General features: G+C 42.2%; 1 protein-coding gene across 1 annotated transcript in view; it reads right to left on the reverse strand.

Annotated features, from left to right (window-relative positions):
- Positions 1-25,996, reverse strand: part of LOC110491068 (La ribonucleoprotein 1, translational regulator) — an 83,352-nt gene extending 57,356 nt beyond the window's left edge. The window contains 2 exon segments of the mRNA XM_036950051.2: positions 1,643-1,713; positions 25,305-25,996. Coding sequence (XP_036805946.2) covers positions 1,643-1,713; positions 25,305-25,701 — 468 coding nt within the window. The 5' untranslated portion in view covers positions 25,702-25,996.
- Positions 25,997-26,740: the final 744 nt, after the last annotated feature.

The raw sequence follows: 26,740 nt of genomic DNA on the forward strand, positions 1-26,740 counted from the left end.
CAAACTCAAAGCAGCTCAGTTTGGCTGGGGGGCCAGCTCTAGGAAGAGTCTTGGTGGTGCCAAACTTCTTCCATTTAAGAATGGAGGCCACGTTGTTCTTGGGGACAATGCTGCAACAAAAAAAATGTGGTACCCTTCCCCAGATCCGTGCTTTAACACAATCCTGTCTCGGAGCTCTATGGATAATTCCTTCGACCTCATGGCTTGGATTTTGCTCTGACATGCACTGTCAACTGTGGGACCTTATATAGACAGGTGTGTGCCTTCCAAAATCATGTCCAATCAATTTATCACAGGTGGACTCCAATCAAGTTGTAAAAACATTAAAGGATGATCAATGGAATCAGGATGCACCTGAGCTCAATTTCGAGTCTCATAGCAAAGGTTCTGAGTACTTATGTAAATAGGGTGTTTTTTATTTTTAATACATTTGCAAAAATGTATAAACCTGTTTTTGCTTTGTCATTGTATGGTATTGTGTGTAGATTGATGAGTATTTTTGCTGTAAAAAGTAAAGGGGTCTGAATACTTTTAGAATGCACTGTATAATGGCGAAAATGTGTTTTCCAGCCCTCACAAAAGAGGTGTTTAACCTCAATGGGTCTTACCTGGTTAAAGGTTAAATAAAATAGGCTGTCAAGAGTTCACATATTCACTTGATGATAAGAAAAGACAAGTGACCATTTTGTTTTGCTAATGTATGATAGGGGTCCCTTGGTCGCCGGTTTGCCTGAGAGGTGGTCTTTGGGGAAGAAAAGGTTGAAGACAGGGGTTCTCATGTCACTCGGGGGGCCCTCCTTCCAGCATTGGGGAACATCCCGTACCATATCTATTTCCATTGGCACAAGCACTGTTCATGACACAAACTGTTCACACCCCTCTTGTTGGTGGAGAAAATAGAACTTGGTTCTATTTTAGATGGGAGAAGCAAGTCCCACCTCTCCCATCTCCTCATTTGTTTTTAGGAGCATATACCCACGTGGGTGATTGAAAGATGAACTGAAGTCCACACTCCAGTCCAGTTGGTGGTGGTAATGCACCTTAAAGTTGGTTGTCAACCGCCACATAAAGTCCAAAGAAGAAGCCTGAAGGAGGAGAGATTACTAGAAACAAACTCGGTTGACCCTTTTATCTGTGGATTAACTGTCGGAGTAGAGGACCTTGTGCATTTCAGGTAAAATAACAACCCAATGTTTATAACCCAGGACAAATTAATTAGCAACAGCAAGCTAGCTAGCTAAATTGTCAAAATGTTTCATGCTTTTTGACCTGTCCCCAATTGAATGTAGTTGGTTCAGAGTTCCTTTTGATATTTCAAGCTGCGTGTCCTGATGGCGTCTGGTGTGGGTGGACAAAATCCAACATGAGTGTGGGCGGTCTGGTCAGCATACAATGACTAACATGACAAGAGGAAATTTCCAACATGCACCTTGTGCATTGTATTACAAGTTCCTTTAAAAAACCCACCTCATAGTTTGGGAACCACTGCTTTAGAGTGTTTATACACCTTACCTGACAGACTCCCCAAGTACTACCACGTGCATACCAGGAAGCATGGACTGTTTCTAAGCATAGCCGCAGATGTCCACACAGGCACACACACACACACACACAATTTTGGCCAACAGGAGGAGGACGTTACCCTTTCTCCTCTCCGAGGCCGGGGGTTTGGGGCCTTCACCACCTTGGCTGGGCCTGTTGTGATTGGCGGCTCTGTGGAAACAAGAAATACGGTGGACATCAACAGTCTACTACAGCCATCAACAAAAACTACATGTGAGAGATCGCTGCACCAGTACATAGCCAATCTGTAAATAGCCCACCCAACTACCTCATCACCATATTGTTATTTATTTTGCTCCTTTGCACCCCAGTCCCGCTACTTGCACACTCATCTTCTGCACATCTATCACCCCAGTGTTTAATTTGCCATACTGTAATAATTTCGCCACTATGGCCTATTTATTGCCTCACCCCACCCCTTATCCTACCTCATTTGCACACAATGTATATAGACTTTCTCTTTTGTGTAATTGACTGTACGTTTATTTAATGTGTAACTGTGTTGTTGTTTGTGTCACACTGCTTTGCTTTATCTTGGCCAGATGGCAGTTGTAAATGACTACCTCAATTGGGCCGACCAACCAGTGCTCCCGCATTTGGCTAACCGGGCTATCTGCATTGTGTCCCGCCACCCACCACCCAAAATATCAAAACAAACTCTGAACCAATGACATTAATTTGGGGACAAGTCAAAAAGCATTAAACATTTATGGTAATTTAGCTAGTTAGCTTACACTTGCTAGCTAATTTGTCCTATTTAGCTAGCTTGCTGTTGCTAGCTATTTTGTCCTGGGGTATAAACGTTGAGTTGTTATTTTACCTGAAATGCACAAGGTCCTCTACTCCAACAACTAATCCACACAAAACGGTCAACCGAATCGTTTCTAGTCATCTCTCCTCCTTCCAGGCTTTTTCATCTTTGAACTGATATGGCGATTGGCATCTAAACTTTCATAGTATTACTACACCAACCAGCAACACAGTTCGTCATTCAATCACCCACGTGGGTATAACCAATGAGGAGATGGCATGTGGGTACCTGCTTCTATAAACCAATCAGGAGATGGCAGAGGCAGGACTTGCAGCACGATCTGCGTCAGAAATAGAAAGCAGTTCTATTTTAGCCCTTGGCAACGCAGACGCTCGTTGACGCATGCGAGCAGTGTGGGTGCAATAATTGAAAAACATAGATTCCTACATTTATTTTTGCAAGCTCGCGCACACTATGCGTGCGGTGTGGTCAGCCTGTTAGGGACCGAAAGACACAATCATCTACATCAGAATGGTTTAATCAAATTTCCTCATAAACACCACAAAAGTCACTAACATAACTACAGCTATTAATGCTCCCAATGCTTAAGTAGGCCTACTCCCTCTTACCAAACATTTTTGAAGTTTAACACTTGCGCACAGCTCGCGCACACTCAGTCTCTCTCTCTCTCACTCACACACACACACACCTTTAAGTACTGTTAAAGCTTCAGGCATTCTAAATGAGTGTGACTATATGAAAAAATAACTGTTTATATGGACAAAGAACAAGAGTTTTAAAACTTGTCCAAACGTATGAATACACTAAACATTTGGTTCTGTTCAGATAACTTCACACACATATAGGTCTATACACTCTCCCTCACACTATTGACTATGATATTGATTACTCCATTGAGAAAAGTTCTTACTCTAACGCACATCCTCTCTCACACACAAGTATACACACCCCACTCTTTCATACGCAGTGTACCTTTGAAGCATCTTTTTGCTGAGCGCATTTTCAGTTTTTCCTGAGCAATCGAAATTTGAGCATAGCCCATTCAGTGGTCAAGTTCGGGTTGCTAGCTAGTAATGTTGTTTGTTATCAAAACAAAAAAATAGTGGCTTGTGAGTAGTTTAGAAATGGCCCGCGACATGGCAACCAACCCACTGCGAAAAGAAAGAAAAAAAACATAGCTCCAGTAATATTGGAAACAACTTCCACATGATTTTGGTGAGAAATACCCCAGGTGTTCTACAGTCAAAGCTATTGGCTGTCAAAGCAATGGTCCACTGCCGTTGTCCATCAGAATACATATTTTTCAACACTGATTGACAATTTTCACATGCGGTTGTGCAAATGGATAGACAACAGGTGGCAATTATAGGCAATTAGCAAGACACCCCCAATAAAGGAGTGGTTCTGCAGGTGGTGACCAGACCACTTCTCAGTTCCTATGCTTCCTGGCTGATGTTTTGGTCACTTTGAATGGTGGCGGTGCTTTCACTCTAGTGGTAGCATGAGACGGAGTCTACAACCCACACAAGTGGCTCAGGTAGTGCAGCTCATCCAGGATGGCACATCAATGCGAGCTGTGGCAAGAAGGTTTGCTGTGTCTGTCAGCGTAGTGTCCAGAGCATGGAAGCGCTACCAGGAGACAGGCCAGTACATCAGGAGACGTGGAGGAGGAGGTCGTAGGCGGGCAACAACCCAGCAGCAGGACCGCTACCTCCGCCTTTGTGCAAGGAGCAGGAGGAGCACTGCCAGAGCCCTGCAAAATGACCTCCAGCAGGCCACAAATGTGCATGTGTCTGCTCAAACGGTCAGAAACAGACTCCATGAGGGTGGTATGAGGGCCCGACGTCCACAGGTGGGGGTTGTGCTTACAGCCCAACACCGTGCAGGACGTTTGGCATTTGCCAGAGAACACCAAGATTGGCAAATTCGCCACTGGCGCCCTGTGCTCTTCACAGATGAAAGCAGGTTCACACTGAGCACATGTGACAGACGTGACAGAGTCTGGAGACGCCGTGGAGAACGTTCTGCTGCCTGCAACATCCTCCAGCATGACCGTTTTGGCGGTGGGTCAGTCATGGTGTGGGGTGGCATTTCTTTGGGGGGCCGCACAGCCCTCCATGTGCTCACCAGAGGTAGCCTGACTGCCATTAGGTGCCGAGATGAGATCCTCAGACCCCTTGTGAGACCATATGCTGGTGCGGTTGGCCCTGGGTTCCTCCTAATGCAAGACAATGCTAGAGTGTGTCAGCAGTCCCTGCAAGAGGAAGGCATTGATGCTATGGACTGGCCCGCCCGTTCCCCAGACCTGAATCCAATTGAGCACATCTGGGACATCATGTCTTTCAAATGACAGCTGCCCGCCAAAACCGGTCTGCGTGGTATGTCAGATTTGCCTCGGCAATGATGCTATGAAGCCATCAAAAATGCTAAACTACACTTTTTTCTAGAAAAAAAAGAGAACCAATCAAACATAAATGCTTTACTCTCCAAGTGCAAGGCTTCTTTCACTATAGCTGATAAACTGGTCATAGCCAAGAGGTTTTAGGCCTATCTGCTGCTACAAAAATCTGCATAATCCAACTTTACAATGATACCGTCACGTATAGAAACAAGGATATAGCCGATGATATTGAATCACAGGTTTTAGACAGAGCCTTCGCATCAAATTGGTTTACAATCCAATTAGATGAGACAACTGACATGCCCACGTTTTGTATATATTCTCTTCATATGAATAATTTATTTGGTGCAGAGATTTGCCTCAGAATACAACTGCAAGGGAAATGTTCTGTGTTCTGAACGAGTACATAACAAGACATGGATTAGGATGGGACCGTTGTTTCTGGGTCTGTAACGACGAGACTGCTGCTCAACCTATCCATGCAGGGCTGAGCAAGTGACATTTTCCAAGCAAACGGTAAAATTGCCGCTTTCAAGAAAAAGCCGGGTGTCTGGAGAGACCGAGTGGATAGAGGCATTTTCAATATGTTCCCCATATTCTCAACACGGGTCGACACGGGTGATGTAGACATGGATCACGTATTTCTATTGTTTTGGTCATTTACAGACAGCCCAGAGAGACAGACACTGCCCATGAAGACAGCACAGACAAACCATGAAACCACAATGAAGTAGCCAAGTAAATACATCGTTCATTATTTTTAGAGTAAAGTCAAAATCAATGAAGAGTTTCTTGTTTTATAAAGAAAAAAAGCGATTGTCTATTTGTTTTACCAACGTGGTCCCGAGAACAAGGCGGCCATGCCTTGCTGGTCCCTGGCACAAAAAAAGATTGAGAATGGCTGAACTAGGCTACAGATTTCAGGCAAGAGACTCCTTGCCGCAACAAGGCAGTCTATGTGTATGTACTCAGGTCTATAAACAGATTATACATTAACTTTCCAAGATAAAAATAGGTTAAGGAGTGGGGGAATTTTATCAGCAATGCTGATTGTGAACTCAAGGTGTTTTCCAGTATGACCTTCAGAAAGATAATGCTAAAACCACAAAATAAAAATGGAAACAGCCAGGGCATGAGCAATGACACAGCCTGAGGTTGTGGGAAGGACAGTAAAAATGATCCTGCTGTAATGCAGTTACCCATACTGTCAGAGGGATTGAAAAGCTTGAACTTGTACAAGCCCCCTCAACTAACTATTTTCTTCTAAACATGGACCAAACTCTGGAATTGTGTTTCGTGGTAAACTACGTATGCACATGGGCACATCCCCACAGCATGATGCTGCCACCACCATGCTTCACCGTAAGGATGGTGCCTGGTTTCCTCCAGATCTTAGCATTCAGACCTTGCAGTTCAATCTTGGCTTCATCAGACCAGAGAATCTTGTTTCTCATGGTCTGAGAGTCGTTTAGGTGCCTTTTGGCAAACTCCAAGCGGGCTGTCGTGTGCCTTGTTCTGAGGAGTGGCTTTTGTCTGGCCACTCCACCGTAAAGGCCTGATTGATGGAGTTCAGCAGAGATGGTTGTCCTTCTGGAAGGTTCCCCCACCTCCACAGAAGAACTCGGGAGATCCGTCAGTGACCACTGGGTTCCTGGTCACCTCCCTGACCAAGGCCCTTCTCCCCCGATTGCTCAGTTTGGCTGGGAGTCCAGGTTTAGAAAGAGTATTGGTGGTTCCAAACTTCATCCATTTAAGAATGGAGGACACTGAGTTCTTGGGAACCTTCAATGCTGCAGAGTTTTTTTGGTTCCCTTCCCTACATCTGTCTCGGAGCTCTACGGACAATTCCCTCGACCTCATGGCTTAGTTGTAATCATGTCCAGTCAAGTTGTAGAAACATTTCAAAGGTAATCAATGGAAACAGGATACACCCGAGCTCAATTTCGAGTCTCATAAACAAGGGTCTGAATACTTATGTAAATAAGGTACTTGTTGCAAAAATGTGTAAAAAGCCATTTTCGCTATGTCATTATGGGGTATTGTGCTTAGATTTATGGAGGAATATTTATTTTATTTTATCTATTTTAGATTAAGGCTGTAAAGTATCAAAAAGTGCAAAAAGGGAAGGGGTCTGTATACTTTCCGAAAGCACTGTATACGTTAGAGAAGCTTCCATTGAAGAACATTGGGTTTTATTGGATAAATAACTCCAACCATGTGATGGCAGGTCATGTAAAGATACAGCAAGTGAGTTTATTCAATAACAATTTACAATCAAGAACATCAAAGGCTGGGGCCTCCCGAGTGGCCAGCGGTCTAAGGCATTGCATCGCAGTGCTTGAGGCGTCACTATAGATCCGGGTTCAATCCCAGGCTGTCACAACTGACCGTGACTCCCATAGGATGATTGGAGATGTTTAATGCGAGTCTGGAAGGAGAGTTTACAGTCTAACCAGACACCTAGGTATTTGTAGTTGTCCAAGTATTGTAAGTTAGAGCCGTCCAGAGTAGTGATGCTGGACGGGCGAGCAGGTGCAGGCAGCGATCGGTTGAATAGCATGCATTTAGTTTTCCATGCGTTTAAGAGCCGTTGGAGGCCACGGAAGGAGAGTTGTATGGCATTGAAGCTCATCTGGAGGTTAGTTAACACAGTGTCCAAAAAGGGGCCAGAAGTATACAGAATGATGTTATCTGAATAGAGGTGTACCAGAGAATCACCAGCAGCAAGAGCAACATCATTGATGTATACAATGACCGGTGTTTCCTCCAACACATTGGTGCGGCTGGCTTCTGGGTTAAGCGGGCGGATGTTAAGGAGCGCTATATGGCGGATGTTTCGGAGGATGCATGACTCAACCGTCACCTCTCCCAAGCCCATTGTGGAGTTACAGCACTGAGACAAGAGCGTAATTGGAAACCACAAAATTGGGGAGAAAAGGGGGGTAAAATACACAGAAAATAGCTCCAACTAAGATATTTACTTTATGTCCTGAATGCAAATCCAACACAACACTTCACTGAGTACCACTTCATATTTTAAAGTATGGTGGTGGCAGCATCATGTTATGGGTATGCTTTTTTAGAATAAAGAGAAACGGAATAGAGCTAAGAACAGGAAAAATCCTAGAGGAAGACCTGGTTGTCTGCTTTCCAACAGACACTGGTTGATGAATCCACCTTTCATCAGGACAATAACCTAAAACACACAGCCAAATATACACGAGTTGCTTACCAAGACGACATTGAATGTTCCCGGGTGGCATAGTTATAGTTTGAATTATCGGCTTGAAAATCTAAAAATTGCAAGAAAATGGTTTAAAATGGTCTAGCAATGATCAACCACCAACTTGCCAGAGCTTGAAGAAGTTTAAAGAATAATGTGCTAATATATTAGACATAATATGGAGACTAGGGATGCACGATATAGTCAGTGAACATATCGGATGTCTAGTTTGTCTAGTTTAACGCCCAATGTCGCCCAATGCAAAACCGATGTCAAAGCTGACGCGCATACCTATATAAACGAAGTTACATGACATAATGACGGCGCATAAAATTTTGCGCTGAACATGCAACACAGCATTCCTAACCTAGCCCTCAATGTCTGCTGTGTGGATCGAGCAGTCAACAAGTAGAGCAGTCATTTGAAAGAGTAAGACAATTTCAGCGAGACAACTCAAAGGCGAAATCCATTAAACGCCAAGATAATGGAATTCATTGCCCTTGACAATCAACCGTTCTCTGTCGTGGGTGATGTTGGCTTTCGCCGACCGGTCGAGCACCGTAACACACTACCAAGTGTGCTATTTTTCAGATGTTGCCCTACCGGAGTTACACAGTAATAGCGTCACTGCTATTAGCTTCACGGCATATTATGGAACGCTGTTTGGGTCTTTGCGTGTCAAAAAAGATACAGTAGCACTGTCAAAGCTGTACAAAAAAAGTCTGCAGAAAAAGGCCACAAATGATGTGTTCACAATACTGTGTTGGTAATAAAGCATGATTTGTTCAACCGCAAATTCTGGGGTAGTTAGCTTTAGCTTGGTACCTAGCTAGCGCCGATACAAGGAGGAAAACAATGACCATTTAAAACTGCAGTCATTTTAATTATTTTTAGCAATGATTTAGGAATCCGTGTAAGTTTAAGCTAGGTTTCCACTTGTTGTTCACCTTTTGAAATTGAACTTCAGTTTATGAAAATAAATGCTAGCCAGCTTCTGTTGCCCAAAGCTAACGGTATAAGCAGCCAGCTAGCTTCATTTGGCTAGCCACAATAAGGACATTGGGTTCAATAGTGGACTTTGCAGTTAGCCTTCAAAACAAAAGTGTAATTTACAATGATGCAAATGAATACAAATAGTAGAATTATGCCATACTTTTATTTTGAAGGCAAAGTCCACTATTGTGGCTAATCCTTATTGTGGCTAGCTTCACATAGATGGGTCCGACAATTAATCAAATAAGAAAGGTCTTATAAATGAGGGTTATTTTAGATGACACCTAGCTATATAGTTAGCTAGCTAACTATAGCCACTGAAACAGATTGTCGTTTTCCTGTGTTTTGGGGGAAGAACATTGTTTGCATCCATGAGTTAGCTAGCTTTTTTTATGACCAGCACTGTAGGAGTGCGAGACAACTTTACCAGAATCATAGCATAGGTATCGCTTAATCGTTGTGACATGAAATACGAGTGAGTGTAAACACGTAAAAAAACTTTAAATGTATGAACGCATTAAAATATTGTGACGTGCAGTCATATTCAGGCCCTGATTGGTCATCAAGCTTATTTGACACGTTAAATAGTGTTAAATTGTATATTTTTTGATACGCAAAGACTCAAACAGCGTTCCATATAAATCCTGGTTGAGAATGAAACAACTGAACAACGAAACAGCACAGCAAGTAAGTGAAAGAAATAGGTTTTGATTATGTTTTACTGGTAATGGGGACATACGTAAATGCCAACAAAATAACTTTTTGATCAGTGTGGTGTGTAACCTTTATTTAACTTGGCAACTCAGTTAAGAACAAATTCTTAGTTACAATGGCAGCCTACCCCAGCCAAACCCGGATGACGCTGGGCCAATTGCGCACCACCCTATGGTACCCCCAATCACAGCCGGATGCGATAAAGACTGGATTCGAACCAGGGACTGTGGTGACACCTCTTGCACTGAGTTGCAGTGCCTTAAACCGCTGCGCCACTCGTGTGTCGGCCAGTGACAAAAAAATCTCAGTTTATAAATGCAGGCTGTAACAACAGAATGTGGAAAAAGTTAAGGGGTGTGAATACTTTCTGAAGGCACTGTATGTACTGAATTTCAGGGGACTAGGTCACAGTTTGCTTTCTCAGTTGCTTGTTTTAGCACCACCATGTGGCAAATTGGCATGAGATCGCACGAGAGGGTGTGGCCCATGGCCTTTTCCCATCTTGCAAAGTTGCACCCTCCTGTGCCTTACCATCTCCTGAAAATGTGAATTTTTAAACAAAATTGACAGAGGAACTCAATAATAGCCAACAAATACAATAGGGTTTCACCCATTTTTTCTGTCTAGAACCCCTAAACAAAATCTGACTGTGTGGTTATGGCTTCAAGGGAAGTAGAGGAACATGCTCAAACGTATGATAGCAAGAAGTGTTCTGTGCCACCACTCCAGCTTGTGTTCAGCCCAGAAGCAACCTGCTATGGCCCAGCCTCCACCTATGAGGAATCGTCAACAGGGTCTTTTCTGCATAGAAAACTATACTAAGTCCAAACAACCCAAAAATTAACCAAAATATTTGTAATGGTAAAACGTTTGTGTAAACTAAGGCTAAAACCAGATAAACAAGATAATGGCGATAAATGGACCTATATACACTAAGTGGCTAGTTTTTTTAGGTACATTTTACATTAGCATTTGAGTGAATTTGCAGACGCCCTCATCCAGAGAGATTTACAGTGGTGAGTATATACATACATACATTTTCGTACAATACCCGATCGGACCCACCTTTGCCTTAAGAACGGCCTGAATTCTCTGGGGGCGTGAATTCTACAAGGTGGTGTTCAAACATTTCTCAATTGGTATCAAGGGACCTAATGTGTGCCAGGAAAACATTCCCTACATCACCAGCCTGTACCGTTGACACCAGGCAGGATGGGGCCATGGACTCATGCTGCTTATGCCAAATCCTGACTCTGCCATCAGCATGACGCAATAGGAACCGAGATGCATCGGTCCAGGCAATGTTTTTCCACTCTTCAATTGTCCAGTGTTGGTGATCACGTGCCCACTGGAGTCACTTTCTCATTTTTAGCTGATAGGAGTGGAAACCAATGTGGTCGTCTGCTGCAATAATCTGTGACAAGGACCGAGAAGTTGTACATTCCAAGATGCCGTTCTGCACCGTTATTTGACCGTTTGTGAACCACCAGTTAGCTTGCACAATTCTTGCCATTCTACTTTAAAACTCTCTCATCGAGCCGTTTTCACCCACTAGACTGCCAGACTGTATGTTTTGTTTGTCACACTATTCTCAGTTAACCCAAAAGACACTGTCGTGTGTGAAAAGCCTAGGAGGCTGGCCGTTTGAGAGGTTAGAACAAAGTCACTTAGGTCACTCGTTTTGCCCATTCTCATGTTCAAATGAACACTAACTGAATGCCTCAATGCCTGTCTGCCTGCCTGCTTTATAGAGCAAGCCACAGCCACGTGACTCACTGTCTGTAGGAGCGAACCCATTTTCATGAACTGGCCCAATAAACTGGCCACGGAGTGTATTCTTAAATAAGATCATCTTTGAGAACTAACAATCACCTAAATAAAGGCTGACATTCAAAATATTATAGATTGAGGTATTTTTTCATTGCACCGATTGCTATGTTTGAGTCACTCATAGCATAAGAACACAGCATAAACCATGGCAAAATGTGTAGAATTTCAGGGAATTAGCTTAAACTGCCACACCAACCATCAGACATGAAAGACGCCAAAGAAATGTTTAGTCTATCAGCACTTATTCTGACAGAAGCTGCACAAGAACTGGGCTCAGGGGAAGATAATGAATCAACTGAAATAGAAAGCAGTCTGTAGCGGTCTGCATCTAAGGCACTTCAACACACAGTAGTGTCCTAGATTAGATCTAAGGAGAAGAGCTGCTGCAACACCATGACGACGGAGGTCAGTGAGAACCAAACATGGAGGAAAAGACACCCGCAGCCATACACACTCCCTCCCTCTTGCGCACACATCTCGAAGACACTCACTAGCGTCACATGATCAGTAGGGTGACATCACCACCAGCTGAGTAACAGGCTCAAACACTGGAGTGCTGGCTGAGCAGGAAAAAGGCCACTGTGCCTCTGCCTGAGGCGACAGCAACACACACCCTAGGCATAGGCCAGCACTCCCATCTGAAGCACAGTGTGCTTTCACTGGGATGTGTCCATGTCGATGAGCCAAAAACAGATGCAACTCTTTAAAGGGATATTGCAAGATTCTGGAACTCGTGGATACCATGTTTATATCTCTGCGTGCAGTATGAAGGAAGTTAGGTAGTTTCACGAGCCAATGCTAACTAGCATTAGCGCAATGGCTGGAAGTCTACAGGTACACTAGTGCAGGGTTCTCCCAAAATAATGTAATAGAGGCACTGCGTGACCATGTGGACTGGCTGCAACTCTATGGAAAAGCATCCCTTTAAAGATCAAAAGTCTAGAGCTGAGAGACCTGGGTAGACGGGCTGACATAAACAGCTGAGAGAGAGGAAGGGAGGACTTCACTACCCAGAGTTTCGCTTTTTGCTATAGTAAGCAAGTACCTCAGTGAACCAAAAAGTCGCTTTTTAAACTAATGATTAGAGCTGCATAGTGCACACCACCGTCTGGTCAAGCAGACCAGACCATTATGCTTTGGGAGAAACATTTAAGTTGAAGTGAAAGAATAGCCTATTCCACCACAAACCTAGACCCAGCTAATTTCTTCCCCATCATTGAGAAGAACCCCTTCAAAGCTGTGCTGCTGGTTTTAAAACCAACAGCTGTTACAGCATTAGGCAAACACTTCATGGCAAAAATAAAAGGCCAAAAGAAGAGGATCACAGTTGTAACTTTATTGCAGCCTACAGAGATGGGCATGACATTCTGTCATTGTTCGAGGCCTCGTCTGATTGTTTTTCAGTACTTTAATAAAAACAGGCACACACTGGAAAAATAAGTGCACGTTTATCTATATGCCAACAGTGCACAACAATGCCTAATTTATCATAACTATTACAGATAACAAATCCTAATTGCCTCATATACACTATATACAAAAGTGGACACCCCTTCAAATTTTGTGGATTGATTGTCAAGGGCAATTAGTGAATCGAGCACACCGCCATGCAATCTCCATAGACAAACATTGGCAGTAGACTGACCTTACTGAAGAGCTCAGTGACTTTCAACATGCCACCGTCATAGGATGCTACCTCTCCAAGAAGTCAGTTGGTAAAATGTCTGCCCTGCTAGAGGTTCCCCGGTCAACTGTAAGCCCTGTTATTGTGAAGTGGAAATGTCTAGGAGCAACAACAGCTCAGCAGTGAAGTGGTAGGCCACAAAAGCTCACAGAACAGGACTGCCAAGTGCTGAAGTGCTAATGTTGCTACAGTTACAAACTGCCTCTGCAAGCAATGTCCGCAAAAGAACTGTTCATCAGGAGCTTCATTAAATCGGTTTCCATGGTCGAGCAGCCGCACACAAGCCTAAGATCACCATGAGCAATGCCAAGCGTCGGCTGGAGTGGTGTAAAGCTTGCCTCCATTGGACTCTGGAGCAGTGGAAATTCGTTCTCTGGAGTGATGAATCACCCTTCACCACGTGACAATCCGACGGACGAATCTGGGTTTGGCGGATGTCAGTCGAATGTTTCCCGTCCAAATGCATAGTGCCAACTGTAACATTTGGTGGAGGAAAAAGAATGGTCTGGGGCTGTTTTTCATGGTTCGGGCTAGGCCCCTTAGTTCCAGTGAAGGGAAATCTTAATGCTACAGCATACAATGACATCCGAGACGATTCTGTGCTTGCAACTTAGTGACAACAGTTTGAGGAAGGCCCTTTCCTGTTTCAGTATGACAACACCACTGAGTGAGGCCCCTACAGAAATGGTTTGTCAAGATCGGTGTGGAAGAACTTGACTGGCCTGCACAGAGCCCTGACCTCAACCCCATTAAACACCTTTAGGATGAATTCCAACACCGACTGCAAGCCGGGTCTAATCGTCCAACATCAGTGCCCGACCTCAATAATGTTCATGGCTGAATGGAAGCAAGTCCCATCAGCAATGTTCCAACATCTAGTGGAAAGCCTTCACAGAAGAGTGGAGGCTGTTATAGGAGCAAAGGGGGGGACCAACTCCATATTAAGGCCCATGATCTTGGAATGCAATGTTCGACGAGCAGGCGTCCACATACTTTTGGCCAGGTATACATTTAGTTCATAAAAAAAATCAAGCGCCATTTAAGATGAATGTATTGAAATCGTAATATTAACTGGTTATATAGTGGAACACAATATTCAAAAAGGTAGTGAGATCAGCAGTGGCGCTTGCTTGTAGAAGCCTGTGCAACAGCATAGCCTTGTTTTGTTCATTCTTAAAAGTCTAAGCTGACATTGGGAATTGTTTTAAGATGGTCTACTATGGTTCATTTTCAATTGTAGGTATCAAAAAATAATTTGCATTTTACTACTATAGCCCAGACAAGCACATTGAATAACACATTAATAAGAGGCAAAAAAAAAAATTGTCCAAAAAATTGTCAAAAAATGTATCATGAGAAACAAGGTTTTGAAGTGTTTGTCCTATATCTAGGAGATATGACAAAGCTCAGGAAATATATAATTTTTACACACATTTAACCGCTTTTTTGGGTTGGCACAAAACTACCTTCATACTGCCCTTCATTTTTTAAAACCGGTACCGATTACCTTCAGGAGTCCCCTGACACGTGTTGGGGTCGTAGAGCAAAACGGAACCCGTCAATGTTTAGGGGGGTTATAGCCTAGGCCAGGCATACCCCTGCCGTCGGGGGTACGCCAAATGTGATTTACATGTTTATTTTTAAAGAAAAATTAAAAACAGTACATTTATATTTTCCAACGAGGCTATACATTTGGGTAAGGTTTGTTTTCCTCGCCTGAGTAGCCTTGTTTCACTGCCCAAAATAAAATTAAACCATCCACAGGTAGCCTAGTCAAATAATTAACATCCAATCACAGTAACCGTTACTATCTTGTGGGAAATCTTCACTCTTGTGCAGACATTTAGAAACATGACAATGTGAAAAATAAGCCACTCAACTTTCAAGTAGCGAGACATGTATAAACGCAACAGATACCATTAATAAGGAGAGGCTAGAAGCGTCTGGTGAGCTACCGAGTGGCTAGGACAGGCAAGCCCCATACTATTGTCAAAGACTTAATTGTTCCTGCTGACGCAGATATGGCTGGGACAACGCTGTGGGAAAAGGCCAAAAAGGCTACACAGAATGTCTTCATCAAACAACACTGTTTCACGACGCATCAGTGACACGGCAGGAGATGTTTTGAAACAATTACTGCTTGGCATACAAGCCAGTGAATTCTGTGTGTTACAGCTGGATGGGTCAACAGATGTGGCGGGCATGGCACAGTTCCTGGTATATGTCTGTTATATTTATGGGGGGGTCAATTAAGGAAAACATCCTCTTCCGCAAACCAGGACAACTTGAGATGATATTTTTTAAGTACTGGACAGCTTTGTGACATCAAATGGACTTTGGTGGTCAAGATGTGTTGGTATCTGTTCTGATGGCGCAAAAGCCATGACTGGGAGACATAGTGGAGTGGTAACGCGCGTGCAAGCTGTTGCTCCCGACGCCACTTGGGTACACTGCAGTCTCCACCAAGAGAATGCCTGACAGCTTGAAAGATGTTTTGTGTAAGAGGGGCCTTGCTTTATGTTAAAGCAAGGCCCCTGAACTCTTGTTTATTTTCTGCACTATGCAATGATTTGGGCAACGACCATGAAACGCTTTTACAACATACAGAAGTGTGCTGGTTATCAAGGGGCAAAGTATTGAAATGTTGTTTTTTTTAATTGAGAAACAAGCTTCTCACACGACTGGCCTATCTGGGTGATGTTTTTTCTTGCCTGAATGATCTGAATCCACAACTATATTCAATGCTGTACAACAGTGAGGCTGTGATTAAGAAGTTGGAGCTCTTTTCTGTCTGCATTAACAAGGACAACACACAGGTCTTTCCATATTGTATGATTTTTTTGTGTGCAAATTAACTCAAGCTTACGGACAATGTCAAATGTGATATAGCGAAGCACGTGAGCGAGCTAGGTGCGCAATTATGCAGGTATTTTCCCGAAACTGACAAACAACTGGATTCGTTATCCCTTCATACCCTGCCTCCTGTCCACTTACCGATAACTGAACATGACAGAAATTGCAACAAGCGGTTCTGTGAAAATGTTATTTAATCAGAAGCCACTGCCAGATTTCTGGATTGGGCAGCCCTTAGTTTCTTGCCCTGGCAAATCACGCTGTTAAGACACTGATGCCCTTTGCAACCACATACCTATGTGAGAGTTGATTCTTGGTCCTCACTAGCATGAAAATTAAATACAGGCACAGACTGTGTGTGGAAAATGATTTAAGACAGGCTCTCTCCAATACAACCCAACATTGCAGAGTTATGTGCATCCTTTCAAGCACACCATTCTCATTAACCTGTGGTGAGTTATTCACAATTTTTGATGAACAAATAAGGTTTTATATGTAAGATTGCTAAATAAAGGGCAAAATTATTTTGTATTATTTATGCTCTGGTCCTATAAGAGCTCTTTGTCACTTCCCACAAAGTGATGGCAAAAAACAACATTTGAGAGTGCGCTGACCCTGGTACGCAGCTGGAGGTTGAATGTTTGAAGGAGTACGGACTATAAAAAGTTTGGAAACCACTGGCCTAGGCTAGGCTAACCAATTCAAAATGGCACTAGCAGTTCGTAAAGTAGGGGTCTTCACTAGTTACCACAGACACAAAGTTATAAACCCTTCTTATTACTAACATGTATCTTGTTCAAATCAGATTTTAAACCTAACCGTTACCCCTAACCATACTGCTAACCTTATGTCTAATCCTAAATTAACCCAAAAGCACATTTGTTGTTTTCATCATTTTGATATTGTGGCTGTAGTAACTAGTGACACCAGCAAAGTAGCCTAAACTGAAAATAGACGCAATTATTCCAAATCAGGTCGTGGTAACACATATTTCCCTACTTCAGTCTATTTTGAATTTGTAATAAAACTTGAGCGCTCGTCCCAACATTAGCACGAATTGCATCAACAAGGGGTACAACATTACAAATATTTTCTGGGATAACGAATTTGCTATCTAGTGTCATATAGCTTTGGAATCGTGACATTACGTACCTGAGGAAAATAGGCACGTTTTTCGACATATACATTGACTTTAAGAAGGGATTGCAAAACGATTAGTTTATCAACCGCGTGACGCGACATGACAACCTGTACATGTTTGGTCGACAGTTTGTTGGGTGGGGCGTTATAGGTTCCTTCATTCATTGGATTCCTTTTTATAACATCTCTGGCAATGGCACCATGCAATGCACCCTGGATTATAGACAAATTACATATTTCTCAAGGTAGGAATATCGCAAAAATATGATCAATGGCTCATTCAAGAGAAGACATCCTCCCGCGTTATGACAATGGCCAGTATAGGGCTGGGCGATATGTCCAAAATAATATATCAAGGTATTTGAAAAATTGAACAGTATAAAACAATCAGAATGGAGAAAGACCCATTGAATTCACTTAGAATGTATGTGTTGCCACCCTAGGGTCACACACTACTCCTAAAGCAAATTTAGAACTTTTGTTATTAAAAAACATAAAATACTATCACGTTTTTTTTAAACCAAAAAAAGTATATAAAAAAAAATGTCTGCATATGAGATCATTTCTACACTGCTACACGATATTGGCAAGCAATCTGGGCCTTATTTTTAACCAAATGTTGCAATTTGACTTGCAATTTAGAGCAACACACTTGGTTTAACTGTTGGAATCATGGAAATATGTCTATTCTAATTCTATAGTTAGAATATAATAGTGGGCACTTTAAATACAGTGTTGTTTGTACCAAAAAAACAGTACACCGCTCAGCCCTAGTCAGTATTGAAATCTGACATGCATGATAGACATTTTTGCGATTTAAAAATAATCTTCCTATTAACTTCCAGTGTAGTGAGAGCGACTATCGCAGTGCTACATCATACTGGTCTGAGCTGTCATATGTGACAGACTTGTAAAAGGGTGCTTCAAACAATGGACATTTGTTGTTTGCACGGCATACAAATCAGATAATTTCTTGATACATTTGAGACAAGGTCTAGTTATGGCCACAACCAGACTAGATTGTAAACAACTCCTGGCGGAAGGCCTTGTTTGACTGCTGTGAGGGTGATAAGTACAATGTTGTGCACCATGCTATCAATTATCAGTTCTAAAACAGGTATTTGTTCTCTTCTTCTTTTCATGATGTTCCTGCGTGGATACAGAAAGTTGGTCAGAGGACGTTTCTGGAGCAGCTGAGTGTGAGGAGCATGTATTAATCCTACTGTAGGACTCATTTGAGGTCAGCATTAGCAGATCAAATGACCGGCTTAAATGAACAAGTCACTTAGAAAAACTGACTGGAGTCCGTACAAAAAAATAAAAAGAATTAAAAGACTTGTTCAAAAAGAATGAATAGTTTGCGAACTGCAGATTCAGATTTTACACTGGTCTCCTCACAATCTGTGTCAAACACATAGTGACACAGATAACACTAAACTTGCTAGCAAGGTAACCAACTACACTGAACAAAAATATAAACACAACATGCAACAATTTCAAAGATTTTCCTGTGTTACAGTTCATATAAAAAAAATTGTCCAAGACTCCAGTCACCCCAGTCATAGACTGTTCTCTGCTACCGCACGGCAAGCGGTACCGGAAAGCCAAGTCTAGAACCAAAGGGATCCTTAACAGCTTCTACCCCTAAGCCAGAAGACTGCTGAACAATTAATCAAATGGCCAACAGACTATTTACATTGACCCCCCCCCATTTGTTTTTACACTGCTGCTACTCGCTGTTTTTTATCGATGCAGTCACTTTAGCCCTACCTACAGTTGAAGTCGGAAGTTTACATACACCTTAGCCAAATACATTTAAACTCAGTTTCACAATTCCTGACATTCAATACTAGTAAAAATTCCATTTTAGGTCAGTTAGGATCACCACTTTATTTTAAGAATGTAAAATGTCAGAATTTTACATTCTAATAATAGGGAATGTAGAGTAGAGAGAATTATTTATTTCAGCTTTCATTTTTTCATCACATTCCCAGTGGGTCAGAAGTTTACATACCAAATACTAATTGAGTGTAGCATTGCCTTTACATTTTTTAACTTGGGTCAAACATTTTGGGTAGCCTTCCACAAGCTTCCCACAATAAGTTTGGTGAATTTCGGCCCATTCCTCCTGACAGAGCTGTTGTAACAGTCTGGTTTGTAGGCCTCCTTGCTCGGACAGGCATTTTGAGTTCTGCCCACAAATTTTTTATAGGATTGAGGTCAGGGCTTTGTGATGGCCACTCCATTACCTTGACTTTGTTGTCCTTAATCCATGTTGACACAACATTGGAAGTATGCTTGGGGTCATTGTCCATTTGGAAGACGCATTTGCGACCAAGCTTTAAATTCCTGACTGATGTCTTGAGATGTTCCAATATATCCACGTAATTTTTTTCCCTCCCCATGATGGCATTATTTTGTGAAGTGCACCAGTCCCTCCTGCAGAAAAGCAACCCCACAACATGATGCTGCCACCCCAGTGCTTGACAGTTGGGATGGTGTTCTTTGGCTTGCAAGCCTCCCCCTTTTCCTCCCAACATAACAATGGTCATTATGGCCAAACAGTTCTATTTTTGTTTCATCAGACCAGAAGACTTTTCTCCAAAAAGTATGATCTTTGTCTTTTGATTTCCCCATGATGTCAAGCAAAGAGGCACTGAGTTTGAAGGTAGGCCTTAAAATACATCCACAGGTACACCTCCAATTGACTCAAATGACATCAATTAGCCTATCATTTTCTGGAATTTTCCAAACTTTTTAAGGGCACAGTCGACTTAGTGTATGTAAACTTCTGACCCACTGGAATTGAGATACAGTGAATTATAAGTGAAATAATCTGTCTGTAAACAATTGTTGGAAAAATTACTTGTGTCATGCACAAAGTAGATATCCTAACCGACTTGCCAAAACTATAATTTATTAACAAGAAATGTGTGGAGTGGTTGAAAAATGAGCTTTAATGACTCCAATATAAGTGTATGTAAACTTCCAATTTAAACTGTACATGTACAAAATAACTTGACTAACCTGTACCCCAGCACATTGACTTGGTACCCCATGTATATAGCCTCGTCATTTTTATTGTGTTACTTTTTATTTTACTATTAATACTTTAGCTTATTTAGTTAATATTCTCTTAACTCTTTCTTGAACTGCATTGTTTTTTAAGAGCTTGCCAGTAAGCATTTCACCTGTTGCATTTGATGCATGTAAAATCAAATTTGATATATACGGAAATCAGTCAATTTAAATTAATTAATTAGGCCCTAATCTATGGATTTCACATGAATGGGAACACATATGCATCTGTTGGTCACATCTTTTTTTTATTTTTTATAATTAAAATGTAAAAGGCGTGGATCTGGCATGACCACCATTTGTGCAGAAATTCTTTGGTGGTGCAAACCCAGTTTCATCAGCTGTCCGGGTGACTGGTATCAGAAGATTCCGCAGGTGAAAAATCTGGATTTGGAAGTCCTGGGCTGGCGTGGTTATACGTGGTCTGCTGTTGTGAGGCCAGTTGGACGTACTGCGAAATTCCGTAAAATGACGTTGGAGGCGGCTTATGGAAGAGAAATTAACATTAAATTCTCCGTCAACAGCTCTGGTGGATAATCCTGCAGTCAGCATGCCAATTGCACGCTCCCTGAAATCTCAAGACATCTGTGGCATTGTGTTGTGTGACAGAACGGCACATTTTAGAGTGGCCTTTTAATGTCCCCAGCACAAAGTGCACCTGTGTAATGATCATGATGTTTACATTCTGTTAGTGAGTATTCCTCCTTTAAAGATAATCCACCCACCTGACTTGTGGCATATCAAGAAGCTGATTACATTTGTGCACAACATTTGAGAGAAATAATATTTGTGTGTATGGAACATTTCTGGGATATTTTAATTCTGCTTATTAAACATGGGATCAACGCTTTACTTGTTACGTTTATATTTTCGGTCAGTGTAATAAACTAGGGTCTCATTTATTCTATATCAGAAGGATATGATAGTTTGTTGTGTACCTGGCGCCTAATACGTTCTAATTGGGTTGTCTATATCCAAGCTGATAGGTAGCTAGCATAGCAAATGAGCTAACTTACTGGCTAACATCAAGCTAGCTTTTGATCATGTGGCGGCTGTATGATGAATCAATACTCCAGGTCGACCGATTAATCGGAATGGCCGATTAATTAGGGTCGATATCAAGTTTTCATAACAATCGGAAATCGGTATTTTTGGGGGCCGATTTCCGATTATTATTATTTTTTCTACCTTTTATTTAACTAGGCAAGTCAGTTAAGAACACATTCTTATTTTCAATGACTGCCTAGGAACTGTGGGTTAACTGCCTTGTTCAGGGGCAGAACGACAGATTTTCACCTTGTCAGATCAGGGGTTCCAATCTTGCAACCGCACAGTTAACTGGTCCAACGCTCTAACCATTGCACTCCACGAGTAGCCTGCCTGTTATGCAAATGCAGTAGAAGCCAAGGTAAATTGCTAGCTAGCATTAAATGTATCTTATAAAAAACAATCACTAATCACTAGGTATAACTACTAATCCAGTTTAGCAGGCAATATTAACCAGGTGAAATTGTGTCATTTCTCTTGCGTTCATTGCACGCAGAGTCAGGGTATATGCAACAGTTTGGGCTGCCTGGCTCGTTGCGAACTAATTTGCCAGAATTTTACATAATTATGACATACATTTAAGGTTGTGCAATGTAACAAGACTATTTAGACTTAGGGATGCCACCCGTTAGATAAAATACCGAACGGTTCCATATTTCACTGAAATAGACGTTTTGTTTTCGAAATGGTAGTTTCCGGATTCGATTATATTAATGACCAAAGGCTCGTATTTCTGTGTGTTATTATGTTATAATTCAGTCTGATTTGATAGAGCAGTCTGACTGAGCAGCAGCAGGCCCGTAATCATTCATTCAAACAGCACTTTTGTGCGTTTTGCCAGCAGCTCTTCGCAAGCACAACGCTGTTTATGACTTCAAGCCTATCAGCCTAATGGCTGGTGTAACCAATGTGAAATGGCTAGCTAGTTAGCTGGGTGTGCGCTAATACTGTTTCAAACATCACTCGCTTTTAGATTTGGAGTAGTTATTCCCCTTGCGCTGCAAGGGCCGCGGCTTTTGTAGAGCGATGGGTAACGATGGTTCGAGGTTAGTTTTATTTTATTTCACCTTTATTTAACCAGTTAGGCTAGTTGAGAACAAGTTCTCATTTGCAACTGCAACCTGGCCAAGATAAAGCATAGCAGTGTGAACAGACAACAAGAGTTACACATGGAGTAAACAAGTCAATGACACAGTAGAAAAAAAATAATCTATATACATTGGGTGCAAAAGGCATGAGGTAGGCAATAAATGGGCCATAGGAGTGAATCATTACAATTTAGCAGATTAACACTGGAGTGATAAATGATCAGATGAACATGTGCAGGTAGAGATACTGGTGTGCAAAATAGCAGAAAAGTAAATAAATAAAAACAGTATGGGGATGAGGTAGGTAAATTGGGTGGGCTATATACCGATGGACTATGTACAGCTGCAGCGATCGGTTAGCTGCTCAGATAGCAGATGTTTAAAGTTGGTGAGGGAGATAAAAGTCTCCAACTTCAGAGATTTTTGCAATTCGTTCCAGTTGCAGGCAGCAGAGAACTGGAAGGAAAGGCGGCCAAATGAGGTTTTGGCTTTAGGGATGATCAGTGAGATACACCTGCTGGAGCGCGTGTTACGGGTGGGTGTTGCCATCGTGACCAGTGAGCTGAGATAAGGCGGAGCTTTACCTAGCATAGACTTGTAGAAGTCGAGGATCGGTAGGATAGTCAGTTTTACTAGGGTAAGTTTGGCGACGTGAGTGAAGGAGGCTTTGTTGCGAAATAGAAAGTCGACTCTAGATTTGATTTTGGATTGGAGATGTTTGATATGAGTCTGGAAGGAGAGTTTGCAGTCTAGCCAGACACCTAGGTACTTATAGATGTCCACATATTCTAGGTCGGAACCATCCAGGGTGGTGATGCTAGTCGGGCGTGCAAACGGTTGAAAAGCATGCATTTGGTTTTACTAGCGTTTAAGAGCAGTTGGAGGCCACGGAAGGAGTGTGGTATGGCATTGAAGCTCGAGTGTGGCTGTTGTCGATGTGTTCCTGATTCGAGTCCAGGTAGGGGCGAGGAGGGGGACGGAAGCTATACTGTTACACTGGCAATACTATAGTGCCTATAAGAACATCCAATAGTCAAAGGTATATGAAATACAAATGGTAGAGAGAGAAATAGTCCTATAAATACTACAACCTAAAACCTCTTACCTTGGAATATTGAAGTCTCATGTTAAAAGGAACCACCAACTTTCATATGTTCTCATGTTCTGAGCAAGGAACTTAAACGTTAGCTTTTTTTACATGGCACACATTTTACATGGTACATATTACTTTCTTCTCCAACACTTTGTTTTTGCATTATTTAAACCAAATTGAACATGTTTCATTATTTATTTGAGGCTAAATTGATTTTGATGTTTTATATTAAGTTAAAATAAGTGTTAATTTAGTATTGTTGTAATTGTCATTATTACAACAACAACAAAAATCTGCCGATTAAATCGGTATCTTTTTGGTCCTCCAATAATCGGTATCGGCGTTGAAAAATCATAATCTCAACCTCTAATCAATACAATTCAAGAGCCAGCTATCTGCCCCCGATAGCTGAATCATAAACAATTATCGATGAAATTGTTAGAAATGCGCCCTAAACATACATTTTAAATAAAAGTATTGTTCCTGGCCATTTGGTGGATGAACACGTTTTCATCCCGTTAGATAAACCTGCGCAAGTATTGTCCAACACTGCATAACTGTCAAACTATCCGACATAAGTGTAGCATTAAATAACATGAGTTGGTTCCGTCAGCTGCCCGAAGATCAGCCAACTAGCGTTAGCTAGAGCCTGAAGATCAGCCAACTAGCGTTAGCTAGAGCCTGAAGATCAGCCAACTAGCGTTAGCTAGAGCCTGAAGATCAGCCAACTAGCGTTAGCTAGAGCCTGAAGATCAGCCAACTAGCGTTAGCTAGAGCCTGAAGATCAGCCAACTAGCGTTAGCTAGAGCCTGAAGATCAGCCAACTAGCGTTAGCTAGAGCCTGAAGATCAGCCAACTAGCGTTAGCTAGAGCCTGAAGATCAGCCAACTAGCGTTAGCTAGAGCCTGAAGATCAGCCAACTAGCGTTAGCTAGAGCCTGAAGATCAGCCAACTAGCGTTAGCTAGAGCCTGAAGATCAGCCAACAAGCGTTAGCTAGGCCCAGTTGCCAGCGTTGTTATTAGTTATCAGCACTCACTTCCAGCGTGGTAGGCTAATCTTTCTCAAATTAAAACAGGAGCTTCAGACGTCCACTGGCAGCATGTCACTGCAAACAGCGCTTCACAATTATCGGCCAACAAAAAAATAGTAGCTACCGTAAGTTACATAGCGTTGAATCGTGAAAGTTAAAGCGCAGTGCCACCTATGACAATGCTACGGTATTAATGTGCCTTGCCGATTCTGTTCAGACATCGTGTTGTTGCTAACATTGTCTACACAGCCATGATAGCCAGCCACGCAACTGTAATGGGAAAGCAACGGTCAACCCAAATCACTCCATCCGCAGCTGGCACAAAAATAAAGACATGGGAAATGATCATTTGCACAGGCGATGTCAGTAGTGTAATGATAACGTTATGGTTTTTAAATATCATAACGTGAAACCTCGCTGGGCTCAGCCTGTAAAGTACCCTAGTGAGGCCTGACACTGTCAAACTATTCTAGCCATCTGCTTAATTTATCTGATTGCATTTGTATTACAGGTGTCCTCAGTCAGAGACGACAGAGTACGATGTTTTGAACGTGAACTCAAATGATATCGTGGAAGAAGCTTACAATCCACTCTATTACAGAACTAGTTTGAGGCCTTACTCTATATATAGTTAACTATCTAGAGGTACACTAGATGGGAGATTGCAATGCAGCATTATCCTGTGAGGAACTCCCTACTATCATAGATCTGACAGCAACAGATCATGCTTGGCCTTCAAGTGGTTCAGGTGAATGCACCCTAAACCCAGGCAGTAGTTTTGGAAGAATACAAACCATGATGTGATTGTCCATTCTGGCTGACCACGGTCACCGCATTCTTTTTCTTGGTCCATGGGTTCACCTTGGGCGGGGGTGCTTCAGCAAACTCATTTTTACTGCATTTCACACAGTCTTCCGTTTGATCAGTCGTGTGCATCTCTTGATCCAGGGTGTCTTTCTCTTGATTGTTACTCTCTTCTTTTGCTTGTTTAGAGCGTAGCTCCCTCGTTGCAATCCAACACTGTTCTGAGTTGTTTGTTTTCATATTGCTACCCTCGTCGGCAACACATGTCTGCTTCACCCCCTTTTCAGGACAGTCCTCTCCATGCTGTATCATCTTGCTCGTATGCCCATTCTCCTCTGGTTTAATACGAGGATTGTTGGGTAGGAGAGCCTCTACCTGAGTAGCCATTTCTCCTTTTCCTCACGATACCAACAAATTCGCCTACTACTCAACAAAGAAAATGTGAAGTATTCCTCGAATGAACTCGTTTCTCCACTCCACCCCTAGACTAAATAGCATTCAGTCTAAGACGCAGAGTGGTTTGTGTTGAATTAAAACATTTAAAAAGCGCCCGGGAGCCTCTTTTAAATTGCAAGCCAAACTTCACCACTAACAGCAATATGGATGATCAGCACCACGCGATAGAAGGGTGCGCGCACATACGCTCGGGGGGCGTGACCACGCAAAGACGTGCGCGCAACAGGGTTCTTCTTCTTCTTTGGTATAATGGCGTTCGCAACAATATGTACATTCCGCAACCCACTGTACAGGTGGATAATTAGGACCCAAAAGTGAAAAAAAGCATCGTTTACCTATCACTCCACAAAATCCGACTTGATTGAAGTACAACATTTACAACTGGTTGTGGTGCATCCACCCCCATATCTTCTTCAGAACTGTGGCCTCTTGCCCCTTCTACGCTCTTCACCGCCTCCACATACTGTAGGAGATTTGCTGTACAGCCCTGATCCTTGACACCTCAACCTCTTTCATCCTAACAGGGCACTTAGGGAATTCACAAATATGATCCCCACCACAGTTGCAACATTTTACATTCACAGACTCTTCAATATTATATTCCTTCTGTCTGCAAACACTTCACACATGGCCAAACTTTTTAAACTTCATGCATTGCATCAGATTTTACACAAATGCTCTTACGGCATATTTTCTATACAATGCCTTTGGAAAGTATTCAGACCCCTTGACTTTTTCCACATTTTGTTAGGTTATAGCCTTAATCTGAAAATGTCCCTCATCAATCAACACACCATACTCCATAATGGCAAAGCAAAAACAGGTTTTTAGAATTTTTGCTAATCTGTTAAAAATAAAAACAGAAATATTACATTTACTTAAGCATTCAGATCCTTTTCTCAGTACTTTGTTGAAGCTGTTGATTGATTACAGCCTTCTTGGGTATGACGCTACAAGCTTGGCACACCTG

The sequence above is a fragment of the Oncorhynchus mykiss genome, chromosome 2 (genome assembly GCF_057628025.1).
Source record: "Oncorhynchus mykiss isolate SJ-2025 chromosome 2, ASM5762802v1, whole genome shotgun sequence".
Lineage (NCBI taxonomy): Eukaryota > Metazoa > Chordata > Actinopteri > Salmoniformes > Salmonidae > Oncorhynchus > Oncorhynchus mykiss.